At 33.8% G+C, this 13,575-nt stretch overlaps 1 protein-coding gene across 3 annotated transcripts; it reads right to left on the reverse strand.

Moving 5' to 3' along the window:
- Nucleotides 1-304: 304 nt before the first annotated feature.
- On the reverse strand, nt 305-13,410 carry LOC106163032 (monoacylglycerol lipase ABHD2). Of its 3 annotated transcripts, none has more exons than XM_013540498.2 (9): nt 13,241-13,410; nt 9,834-10,047; nt 9,027-9,202; nt 3,938-4,105; nt 3,056-3,239; nt 2,535-2,732; nt 2,244-2,313; nt 1,485-1,569; nt 305-943 (listed from the first exon to the last, which is right to left on the reverse strand). In XM_013540498.2, the coding sequence occupies exons 2-9, from the start codon at nt 10,028-10,030 to the stop codon at nt 774-776; spliced, it is 1,248 nt and encodes a 415-aa protein (XP_013395952.1). In that variant the 5' UTR covers nt 10,031-10,047; nt 13,241-13,410; the 3' UTR covers nt 305-773. The 3 variants fall into 3 exon arrangements, with proteins under 3 accessions (XP_013395952.1, XP_013395953.1, XP_013395951.1); XM_013540499.2 differs by having other exon boundaries at nt 13,269-13,285; XM_013540497.2 differs by lacking the exon at nt 13,241-13,410 and adding an exon at nt 12,737-12,755.
- Nucleotides 13,411-13,575: the final 165 nt, after the last annotated feature.

Below are 13,575 nucleotides of genomic sequence, written 5' to 3' on the forward strand. Positions count from 1 at the left end.
TTGATATTTCTTTCTTTCTTTATACTTCTTGAAACGTAGACACTTTCAAAGGAAAACATTTAAGTATGCACGTTTATTAAATTGTCATGCATGTTACATCCATAGGTAATTTTCCATAAGCAAACTCTACAGAATTAATATTTAACTGCTTATGCACGAATAAAACAAAACTATTAAGACTGAGCATAATAATTTAAAGAATTGGTCTATTATTATATCAAATTTTCTGTTCTGAAAATTCTGAAAGAAAATGTTTGGCGCATTGTTTCATTATATCACTTTTAGTAAATGTAAGTGAACTAGATTTATGTGGAAGTTATTTTATTGTGGGTAGCCCCAGAAATAAATTACACCACAGATAAAAATACAGCTGTATGAGAGATGTTTGTGAAGATCATTGCTAGTACAAATAAGAATTTTAATATTGTTCACAAGTTAAAATGAAGGAAACAATTTCTTGGAAAAAAGAGTGACAGGAAGCTGCCAGACTGCATTTGAAGATTTAACATTTTTTCTCTTACAGTTGCTCTTTCACTTCATTATGTAACTCGATAAACTTGTAACACTAAGAGATAAAAGATGGTTTTTCAAATGGAGATGATGATAACAGTTAACTGTTCTTTCTTCAAGCAAGGTGTGGCAAGATGAATGAAATACCAAAAAGGTAAAACTTAAGCACCAAGACAAAATATATAATGAATAAACATTATCAATAATATCAAAATATATAAGGTATGTCTTTGTCATTGGACCCATTCTTTAAAGGAGCTGGCTCAATTTCTTTTGTCCTGACACTGATTTGAAACTTGAATTAAAGCATCAGCATATTGTACAATGACTTTGTCCAGCCATGTCACAGGTTCTGGCGTAAAACCACTGCCTGTAAAAAATCCAAGATGGCCTCCATGCTTGGTCACAGCAAAAATGCAATTCTCGTGTGATGCTGAAAATAAAGAGTTCAAGAGTTAGCTGACATAAGGACTGACTGAGTAAATGTGCATCAATAATACTGACATGTAATACACACAAAACTCTGCTAAAAAATCACAAAATACACATGAAAAATAGAAGCTCAAAATTTTCTCCATTCTTTTTTCATCCGTGAAGTGGTTAACACAGTGAAAGGATTGGAAAAATATATAGAACAAAATCTGGATTAAGACTATATAAGTAATAACCTAAGTGAATTGTATCAGTTTAATCATAAGTAGTCAAAAATATTCATTATAGTCATATTGTAAAGTCTACTGAACATAATTTGATTTTAGGCTTAAAAATGTTTGAAAAAGAAATAGTATAAATTGCCTAGCTTACTGATATTTGAAATGTGTTGGTGTATTAGTCACGGATAAGAGAAAAATCATTTAATAACACCAGAGTGGACAGAACTTTTACTTTTACTCTGATATTCTGAAAATAGAGATCACAATGTTTTGTCTCTGATATCTACCATTGACATTAAATGTGGCATTAGCTGTACTTACTAACAAAGTCATGGGGCATGTCATGCAAAGCAGGAGGCACCAGAGGATCATCTGCAGAATTTAGAAAGAACATGGGAATCTTTATCTGAAACAAAACAGAATCTGTCATCATTAAAACCATTCAAATTGTTTATCCAGAAAAAAATCATTTATTACACAAAGATTTCGTGAATCTGTTCATGGATTTGGTACATACAAATGTACCACTTACAAAAATGTCTTTTGTCTCGGTCAGTGCAAAGCAGAATTTAAAGTACTCTACATGGGATTTACCTGCCAAAATGAATTTTCCTCAGGGGTAAAAAAGCAATTTAACCTTGCTCATTAATCATTGACTGATCCATCACTGCACTTGGATTTGATACAATATACTAGTTTTGATATAACAAATTACTTCTAAATGAATTCTGATTCGACAAAAATTTTGCAACTTTTGCCTATTGCTTTCTATTCTGCTTCTTCCCCATCTTGTAGCCCTGCCACATATTAGCTGGTATAAAATCCCTTGAGTCAAAACTTTTTAATCCAGGAAAGTACTGTTAGGTCAAATATCATTAAATTATGGAGGTATGAATTTGAAAAGTTAAAATCTTAATTTCAGGATGCATTTCATTTCAATTTAATATGAACTCACAAACATTTTCTTGTTTAAATTACATAGAGTTACCAAAAATGCTCTCACTGCAAGTTTCTAGTTCATATGTATATATTGGAACATTTGAAAAATTACAATATATAAATATTATTATTTTTGTTTACCTTATCCATGACGCTTCTGCAGCTACACCACCTATAATATTCTTCTATGGAGGAAAATCCAGCTCTTTTCCTGATAAAATTGTCAAAAGTAGGACTTAAAAGATGATTCACATGTGGCCATACACTAGTTAACTAAGTAATCTTAGTAAGTCACAGCCAAAGTATGCTTTTTTCAATCAGAAGATCTAGAGTAAGTTTGATCAATTTTACAGTAATAACCATTGCCAAAACGTCTAAAAATCCCACAGGAAAATGGATTTTAACTAACATCCCCATCTTAGTGCACCACACCTGCTATATAAGTCATCTAATTCCACTAAAGAAGTTGCTGCCAATATCCTGTCTGTGTCGAACTTGCCGTGCAGTCTTTCACTGTCAGATCCAAAGAGAATGTCTGCATGAGTACGCAACATCTTCTTTTGGTGGAGGGTCATAGCAAATATGTACCCACGCCGCAAGTGCTCCCAACTTAGCATGTATGGCTGACATCTACAATAGCCAATATCAAACATTTACTTTAAGTGCCAATAATTGTTTCTCCAGAGCAGCTAAACATAAGGGTTATACTTATAGCCCTCAAATATTTCAGTTTCTTACAAGACAGCTTCATTACTAGTAGGTAATTTATCTATATGTATAGCAACCCATACCTTGTTTACGTAGCTAAAATTTTATCAACATTTGCTTTCAGCTTAATTACACAGTATTTTTAGCATAAGTGACAACATACTGATTACCTTTTCAGAAAAAAATGCAATAAAACTAAGTTTCAGAACTCTAGGTTTCAATTCTACTACCACATAGATCCCTACCTTTCCACATCATAACCCTGACAAATGGACAAACCACATAAGAAGTTTTTTTGGTTGGAGCTTTTCTCTCCCAGATATTTTACAGCCAGGTTGCCTCCCATGCTGAACCCCACTGCTATAAACTTGCTGTCTGGATACAGACGATGGACCTCTTCTACCATTGCTGCATACTCATCTGTCCCTCCTTAAAAAGGGATTTGCTTATTCAAAATTTTATTGCATTTTGTTTGGAAAGTTGAGTGATAATTTGGTTATCTGTGGCAAAATCCCTGTTAAATTTGGGGAAAATATATTTTTTCTTTCTGTCATATTTCTGACCAAAATCTGTGCCTCATAGACTTAAGTTTTTATCAGTCAAAATTGGCATGTTTTATGAAAATCTAAGAGTGATAAAACATGCTCATAAGGTAAATAAAATTAATCTAATGATTATCAATTGCAAAAGCACCAAGAAGATTTCAGTACCTGTGATAAGACTTATGACAGGTTCCCAATATAACATGCACAGGGTACAGTTCAGACCGAGTTATATCGACTTACAATGTAGCTAATGCACACCAACTCAATGGAGACTCTTGCTGAATGCAATCAGATTAACAGACTAACACTGAGTATTATAATTAGGAAGAAACTGGTGATTACACAAGTATGTTTGAAACAGTCTATTTATCTGATTGCATTCAGCGAGAGTCCCTATGTGCGATTAGCTAGGTCAACATAACTCATTCTGAATAGTCCCACACACAATTTTTAATGATACCATTTTTGTAATTCAGATTTAATGGATATGTTATGATCAAATTAAAATTAGACCAAAAACTTAAATATGAATAAAAAAAATGAAGAGAATTCAAAGGTCTCTATAAAACAGACCAAACTGACCATACGTGAAAATTCTGGGAGAGGTAAGTTTTATGGTTTGGATGGCCCCCAAATGATTCAGCACTCCTACTCTGTAACCTGCATTCTGGGCGTAATCCACAAATGTTCTGATGTACACGCTTTCACTGCTATTGGCTATACCTGGACATACTAGCATGGTATAGTCTCCTGGAAAACACAAACAAGGCAGCAAAGCTGTCAAATGTACAGACAAAAAAACAGAAAATAAAGATGCAAATAAGTGAAAAATAAAATTTTCACAAAAAACTGTTAAATTGCCAGAAAAATTTACCAAACAGACTGCGTTGCCTATTGAAGCTGTATGTTAGACCCATGTTTCTTTCCTGTAAGTTTGAGAACAGTAAGTGACATGATTTCCCTTAAATGGTCATCATAGGAGCAGTGCACAAAATAGGGGTTTCTTCAAATTTTGATGCAACATTACATAATGTTTAACAGCATAATGACAATCAAATGTTATTAATAAAATATTAGTAACATGGACATTCAGAAAATGTGACAAGCAAAAGTCTTCAGGATCATGGAACTTTAAAGTCACACCTTTAAAATGCCAATATGTGAAAAATTAAATTTTCACAAAAAACTGTTTAACTGCCAAAAAAAAAAAAAAAATACAAAAAATACAAAAAATACAAAACAGACTGCATTGCCTACTGAACCTGTATTTTAGTCCCATGTTTCTTTCCTGTAAGTTTGAGAACAGTAAGTGACATGATTTTCCTTAAATGGTCATCATGGAAGCAGTGCCCAAAATAGGGGTTTCTTCAAATTTTGATGCAATATTACATAATGTTTAACAGCTTAATGACCATCAATTTTTAATTATAAAATATTTGTATCACAGATATTCAGAAAATGTGACTAGCAAAGGTCTTCAGGCCCATGGAACTTCAAAGTCACACCTTGAAAATGCCAAAATGTAAACAAGACAGAACTGTTCTGAAATGGGTTTATTTCCATTTTTAACACTTTTTTAACATAAAACAAAATAAACATTTTACTGCCATTTTTATATGACCAACTAAGAAAATTGATGAGATGGGAAAAGTATCAATAGAACAGTGTTAAATGTCCAATTTCCTCCATTCTGAGATTCTGAACATAGTGGATGATTGAATCTGACAAACTGCAATGATATGAGTTTATTTCCATTTTTGACACTTTATTACACAATACATGATAACAAGTTTACCATGTTTTTTACATAATCAACTAACAATGTTGTAAAGATGCAGGAAATATCAAACAAACACTTTAAGGCATCTTATTAGTTAAATAATGAGACTGTTAACATGCCTAACAATTGAATCTGAGGAAATGTGAAAAAAAAGTATAACTTCTAAAATAATGGCCCGATTATGCTGATTTTCGAACTCAACCTGCATTTTAGTAAGATTGACCACTCCAGTGAGTATAATTACAATTGGCCAATCCGTTTTTCTTATATTGTGTTATCAGTGTTGCATTTATATTGAAAATAGTGAAAAAACAGCATAAATTCCCTAAAAATGGCCCAATCAACTTGACCTGCGTATTATGAATATTCATCAGTTCTGTAAGTTTCAAGTCAAAAGGTAAAATGGTTTTCCACTTATCGTGTTATCGGTGCTGCATATATGCTGAAAAAAGTGAAAAAACAGCATAAATTCCCTAAAAGTGACCCGATCATGCTGATTTTCGAACTTGACCTGCGTATTATGAATATTCATTAGTTCTGCAAGTTTCAAGTCAAAAAGTAAAATGGTTTTCCACTTATCGTGTTATCGGTAAAAGTGCACGGCGACGACGGCGCCGACGGCGACGACAGACGCAGATGATGGCTATATGTACAGACACATCTGTGTCTGTACATAAAAAGGAGAGAAAATGTTTAAGTGTTCAAGGTCATAGGTCAACTAGAGGATCAGAGAGGCGATACCGCCTCCGAATATTGTACCACCAGCTGGAGCAAGCGCATTCGTATAAACCCCCACATACACAAAATAAGGGACATAGCCACCAGTCTTGTGCTTGACAAGCTGTAAAAATGCAATCAACAAGAATTTTCAAAATATGCAAAAAACATATATGACTAAAAATGGTACAATCAAGGTTAAGTTCATCATAAGGTAGGTCAAAGGTCAATTTCAAGGTCACAGTAAATTGCCAGTATATGAATTCTTATTCAACTTCAATAGTAACTATGGATCTATCTCTGCCAGATTTGGAGATAAAAGGGAACCAAAATTTGCAAAGTTCACTTCATGGTGAAAAGTAGGTCAAAGGTCAATTTCAAGGTCACATTTAGATTGCCAATATATGACTTCCTATTCGAGTTCAATAGTAACTATGGACCTATCTCTGCCAGTTTTGGAGATAAAAGGGAAGCAAAATTTGCAAAGTTCAGTTCATGGTGAAAAGTAGGTCAAAGGTCAATTTCAAGGTCACAGTAAGATTGCCAGTATATGACTTCCTATTCAACTTCAATAGTAACTATGGACCTATCTCTGCCAGTTTTGGAGATATAAGGGACTAAATGTTATAATTTTGGAGTTACCATAATGTGCCATAAATTTCCTACAGAAGAAATTAATTAAAATAAAGAAAAGGTCATTTTGGTCAAAATTCTTGAAATGGGGGTGCTCTGAAGTTCCAGATGTTCAAATTTGATGAAATAATGTCATTTTTGACCACAAGTTGTCTGCTTTGCCAAGCCTTATGTTTTATTTTTCCGGAGTTCAAAATTTATTATCCATTACCGTACTGCACATTTTGCTTTCACCACCAATATGTACTTTTTGATACAGCGTAACTTTGGAGATAAAAGGGAAGCAAAATTTGCAAAGTTCAGTTCATGGTGAAAAGTAGGTCAAAGGTCAATTTCAAGGTCACATTTAGATTGCCAATATATGACTTCCTATTCAAGTTCAATAGTAACTATGGACCTATCTCTGCCAGTTTTGGAGATAAAAGGGAAGCAAAATTTGCAAAGTTCAGTTCATGGTGAAAAGTAGGTCAAAGGTCAATTTCAGGGTCACATTTAGATTGCCAGTATATGACTTCCTATTCAACTTCAATAGTAACTATGGACCTATCTCTGCCAGTTTTGGAGATAAAAGGGAAGCAAAATTTGCAAAGTTCAGTTCATGGTGAAAAGTAGGTCAAAGGTCAATTTTAAGGTCACATTATGATTGCCAGTATATGACTTCCTATTCAACTTCAATAGTAACTATGGACCTATCTCTGCCAGTTTTGGAGATAAAAGGGAACCAAAATTTGCAAAGTTCACTTCATGGTGAAAAGTAGGTCAAAGGTCAATTTCAAGGTCACATTTAGATTGCCAGTATATGACTTCCTATTCAACTTCAATAGTAACTATGGACCTATCTCTGCCAGTTTTGGAAATAAAAGGGAACCAAAATTTGCAAAGTTCAGTTCATGGTGAAAAGTAGGTCAAAGGTCAATTTCAAGGTCACATTTAGATTGCCAGTATATGACTTCCTATTCAAGTTCAATAGTAACTATGGACCTATCTCTGCCAGTTTTGGAGATAAAAGGGAACCAAAATTTGCAAAGTTCAGTTCATGGTGAAAAGTAGGTCAAAGGTCAATTTTGAGGTCACATTTAGATTGCCAGTATATGACTTCCTATTCAACTTCAATAGTAAATATGGACCTATCTCTGCCAGTTTTGGAGATAAAGGGGAAGCTAAATTTGCAAAGTTCAGTTTATGGTGAAAAGTAGGTCAAAGGTCAATTTTAAGGTCACATTTAGATTGCCAGTATATGACTTCCTAATCAACTTCAATAGTAACTATGGACCTATCTCTGCCAGTTTTGGAGATATAAGGGACTAAATGTTATAATTTTGGAGTTACCATAATGTGCCATAAATTTCGTACAGAAAAAATTAATTAAAATAAAGAAAAGGTCATTTTGGTCAAAATTCTTGAAATGGGAGGTGCTCTGAAGTTCCAGATGTTCAAATTTGATGAAATAATGTCATTTTTGACCACAAGTTGTCTGCTTTGCCAAGCCTTATGTTTTATTTTTCCGGAGTTCAAAATTTATTATCCATTTCCGTACTGCACATTTTGCTTTCACCACCAATATGTACTTTTTGATACAGTGTAACTCGAAAACCGTATGGAATACAAAAAAACCGAGACCACCTCCAGTGTTGGGCTTTACATGCTCTACAAAATGCAAAAAAGAATGGGTCTCTAGCATTAACGGTTCCCGAATTAGAGACAGTTTTCAGTTTCGGTATCTTATGGCCGCTACTCCCGTGAAAATGCACCGATTGACCCCAAATTCACGGAGATGAAAGATGACCTGAAGGGTAACACTTTCCAATAATATTATTGGTTAAGTCTGTGTGGTGTCTGAATAACAGGGCAAATAATTATTTTTTCGTAAAAAAATTCATTTTTTTGAAAATTTTGGCCCGTTTGACCTTGAAATAAAGGTCAAAGGTCAAATCCAAGGGCATATTTGAAATCTACACATATGACTTTTGGAAAGCCGTCTGTAGAAATTTTTCCCATAATTCCTTCCGTAGGGTAGATAATTAGCATTTAATTTTGCCATTTTTAGACAAGGGTGCATTGTAATGAGTGCCACACCTAGACCCCAAAACTGACAAAGCCCAAATTTTACGTGGAACGAGTTGAGATTATAGGTGACCTAAATCCAAGAGATGGGTACAGGGGCCCTTACCGTCTAGGAGGAGAAGCGGTAACGGTAGCCGTCCGGCGGAGCCGCAGGAGCCGACGGAGCCGGCAGAACGATCCGGACGGGACTAAAACCATGTGTACCGCCAGCGCTAACGCTGGTGGTACAATTAATTACATGTATGTGTGCATATGGTTTATACCTTATAAAATACTTAAAATTTAAGCAAAAGATATTAAACTTAAGATTGATAAGACATTTTATTTCTTAAAAACTTAATAAAAATAATGAAATTAAACAATGAAAAAGTATCAGCAGCAAAAACAAATCTGTGAGGAATAACCAAATCCCATAATCTGTGAGTCTTTTACAGTAACTCAGGGGGGTGGGCATATGAAGATTCATGTCAAACTGACCTTTTGTTACGTGCTTCTTCAAAGGTTCAAATATGTCAAATGTAAGTGTAGCACCATCTCTCATGATAATCTTATGTCTTTGTCCGCGAGGAAATGGAGACTGTATTCTGCCTAGCTTTCCATACACTATAGTTTGCAGGTGCCCACTTCTCCCCCATATTAGTGGAGGCATGTAACTAACCAAAAAAATAAATAAATAAAATTTATAAATAATAATAAATAAATAAATAAATAAATATTTATTTTAGATCTATAGATTATTTCCTCTTCTTTACACCTCTTTCCCTCCAAAGAACTTTTAACATTTTTGTTCCTACCAACTAGACTACCAATCTGCTTCAGAAAACTGACAGGTGGAGTACTCAGTAAATGTTTATATTTTGAACATCCTGTCATTTTAGTGGGATATGAAAGTTCATGAAGAAAAAGATGTAACAGAGATGTTAAATGCCATGGAAGACTTAACAAGCTTTTTCGCTTACATCTTTCAAAAATTATAGATAAATTTATCTATTACTTTCTCTTTTTTATTTTGGAGATTTTGCTATAATTTTAATTAACATTTTTTTTATCAGCATGATTCACTGTGAAATTTTTGTCATCAGATTTATATTGTTTTACCTTTTGATGTTATGATAAGGAATCAAAACATCAAAAGGTGAAAATATATAAATCTGAAGACAACAAGAATGACTTAGACATGATAATTAATTTTTTCACACAGACACAAACTCTCTCTCTCTCTCTCTTGCTTTTGTATACATTATACCGTATGTAATATATGCAGTATATGAAGCAACAACTTACACATTTTTCAGCAGTGGACAGAGATCCAGAATTTTTTCAACAAAGTCTGATGGCCTGAAGTATAACTCTGGTTCAGAAGGCTGGCTGGCTAAGTGGAGGGCACGGATAATTATGCAGCCAATTATAATGACACAAACTGTCACTATATTGGGCGTCATACCAAGATCTTGCCAATCTTCACTAAATACAGATACCATTGTTACACTGTTGATACCTAAGGAAAAAAAATTGATATCTCAAAAATAAGTTACAGATACCATTGTTACACTGTTGATACCTAAGGAAAAAAAATTGATATCTCAAAAATAAGTTACAGATACCATTGTTACACTGTTGATACCTAAGGAAAAACAAGGCAGCAAAGCTGTCAAATGTACAGACAAAAAGCAGGAAATAACTATGCCCAAAATAGGCTACTGTCAATTCTGATGCAAAAGTACATTATGTTAAACTGCAAATTCAACATCAAATTTTAATTATGCTCAACAGGTAAGTAAAATGTGTCCAAGCATAAGGCTTCAGGACCATGGGAGTTCAAGTTCACACTTTGAAAATGTATAACTTCCAGAAAAAGAAGCCAATTAGACTGCTTTTCCAACTCAGGCTGCATTTTAGTCCTGTATTTCTTTTCTGAACGTTTGGCAATCATCAGTAACATGGTTTTCCCATAATGGTCATCATGGCAGCAGCACCCAAAATTGTGTTTTCTTCTATTCTGATGCAATATTACATAGTGGTTAACAGCATAATGACCGTCAATTTTTAATAATAAAATAAACGTATCATGGATTTTCGGAAAATGTGACTAGCATGGGTCTTCAAGCCCATGGAACTTCAAAGTCACACCTTGAAAATGCCAATATGTGAAAAATTAAATTTTTACAAAAAAAAAACTGTTTAACTAGCAGAAAGAATTACCAAGCAGACTGCATTGCCTACTGAAGCTGTATTTTAGTCCCATGTTTCTTTCCTGTAAGTTTGAGAACAGTAAGTGACATGATTTTTCTTAAATGGTCATCACGGGAGCAGTGCCTAAAATATTTTTTTCCAAATTTTGATGCAATATTACATAATGTTTAACAGCATAATGACCATCAATTTTTAATAATAAAATATTAGTATTATGGATATTCAGAAAATGTGACTAGCAAAGGTTTTCAGGCCCATGGAACTTCAAAGTCACAACTTGAAAATGCCAAAATGTAAACAAGACAGCACTGTTCTGAAATGTTTTTTTTTTTCCATTTTAACAGTTTACTGCCATTTTTATATGATCAACTAAGAAAATTGATGAGATGTGAAAAATATCAATAAAACGGTGTCAAATGTCCAATTTCCTCCATTCTGAGTTTCTGAACATAGTGAATGATTGAATCTTACAAACTGCAATGATATGAGTTTATTTCCATTTTTGAAACTTTATTACACAATACATGATAACAAGTTTACCATCATTTTTACAAAATCAACTAACAATGTTGTAAAGATGCAGGAAATGTCAAACAAACACTTTTACTTATCTTATTAATTAAATAATGAGACTGTTAACATGCCTAAAAATTGAATCTGAGGAAATGTGAAACAAGACAGCACTATTCTGAAATGGGTTTATTTCCATTTTTAACACTTTTTTAACATAAAACAAAATTAACAGTTTACTGCCATTTTTATATGATCAACTAAGAAAATTGATGAGATGTGAAAAATATCAATAAAACGGTGTCAAATGTCCAATTTCCTCCATTCTGAGTTTCTGAACATAGTGAATGATTGAATCTTACAAACTGCAATGACATGAGTTTATTTCCATTTTTGACACCTTATTACACAATACACGATTACAAGTTTACCATCATTTTTATGTAATCAACTAACAATGTTGTAAAGATGCAGGAAATGTCAAACAAACACTTTTACGTACCTTATTAATTAAATAATGAGACTGTTAACATGCCTAAAAATTGAATCTGAGGAAATGTGAAAAAACAGCATAACTACTAAAATAATGGTCCGATCATGCAGATTTTCGAACTTGACCTGCGTTTTAGTAAGATTGATTACTCCTGTGAGTTTCATGACAACAGGCCTATGCGTTTTCCTTGAAATGTGTTAACAGTGTTGCATATATGCTGAAAAGTGAAAAAACAGCATAAATTCTACAATAATGGCCCGATCATGCTGATTTTCGAACTTGACCTGTGTTTTATGAATATTCATCAGCTCTGTAAATATAAAGCCAAAAAGTAAAACTGTCTTCCACTTATGGTGTTAACGCTGAAAGTGCACGGCGACGGCGACATGATCGGCGACGGCGACGGCGACGGCGACGACAGACACAGGTGATGGCAATATGTACAGACACATCTGTGTCTGTACATAAAAATTGATATCTCAAAAATAAGTTAAGATAACAGTTACATTGAAAGAATTAATTTATCACCTTAACATGTCAAGTGCCAATCAAATCCATGAAATGTTTATTGATTAATACATTCATTACATTAAGATTTCACATACTTGCATATCAAAAACAGCTATATTGAGTATACAAAATGTTGTACTTTACAGAAGATATCTCAAATGAACATTTCTGTCATGAACCCATACAACTTCTACAGGGATAGCAGTTTTGTGTAATTATTCATATAAGAGATAGCATTTACTACCTGTAGTATTAAAATGTTGTAGAAGTATGGGTAAATTTGCTCTGCTTAAACAGAATGAGTAAAGGTAGTCATAAAAAGACATGCACATTATCGGTTGGCCTATCCACTCACTCAAACTAGATCAGTGAGGATAGAAAACAAATTTACTTGTCTAATGTCAGTATTTACTTGACAGCATTGAAAAAATGCAGATAACGTTAATGATTATTTGATGGTTCATTTACTGGGATACTGTACATGACCAAATATACATCTGTTCCTGCACCCGACAACATACATCCCTAGATGAAAGTAAACGTAAAGCAACGGTCCAAAGTCTAAGATCCAGTTGGAAGGGCAATTCTAATATACTTCAGCCGGATTAACTATATTCAATAACATACGTCATCATACGGTCATGATTCATGGATTATTGATGATTCGTTTTCAGCAGGGGCTCCGTTTTTCTGACGTCTTTGTGACCTTTGTACCCATTTTACTTCGGTACATTTTTTGTAACACATAATATTTGTTCACACAGCCGATTAACTGAGCATTCATTTACAAATTTAAAGCAAGGCTCAAAAGACATGAAAACGTTTGACCAAGACTACTACAGTTACAAGAGTTGCACACATTAAGTCTGGTTTTCCATTTTTAAGTGCATCGACACTTTACATATGTCAAAGTTGACTAGGTTACATTAAACACTAGGGGCACTTTTAAAATGGATATCTCATTAGCTACATTATATATACTCACTTATTGAACAAAAAAGGCGAACATTCACCTCCAGTTCCGTCTGCTATGGCGCTTTTGGGACCACGTGGTTGACAGGAGCAAATAAGACAACAGCCCATTTTCACTCCGTAGCATGTACATAAACATTTATTTACTTCCGGGTTGGATTTGCACGTGTGATAAGCCGCATTGGAAGCACATATTTTAAAGTTTCTGCTAAGTAACCTCCACTGTCTTCGTGTCTCTTCCTTTCTAAGTAACTGCCCAAATATATGATAGAGGAGGTAAATCAAATAAAAAAGTTTAGTAGTCTTTTAGATCTAGGCCGTAGAAGCACGAAATTCTACGCGTTGAAG

This window comes from Lingula anatina, chromosome 2 (assembly GCF_051362555.1).
Source record: "Lingula anatina isolate TDL-2025a chromosome 2, LinAna3.0, whole genome shotgun sequence".
Lineage (NCBI taxonomy): Eukaryota > Metazoa > Brachiopoda > Lingulata > Lingulida > Lingulidae > Lingula > Lingula anatina.

Bases quoted from the DNA above. Each gene is read 5' to 3' on its own strand.
- LOC106163032 (XM_013540497.2), bottom strand. The intron at 9,203-9,833 runs GTAAGTTGTTGC...TTTTTTGGTTAG, and splicing joins TGTCCACTGCTGAAAAATGT to TTACATGCCTCCACTAATAT. The intron at 4,106-9,026 runs GTCAGTTTGACA...TGTGTTTTCCAG, and splicing joins GAAGAAGCACGTAACAAAAG to GAGACTATACCATGCTAGTA.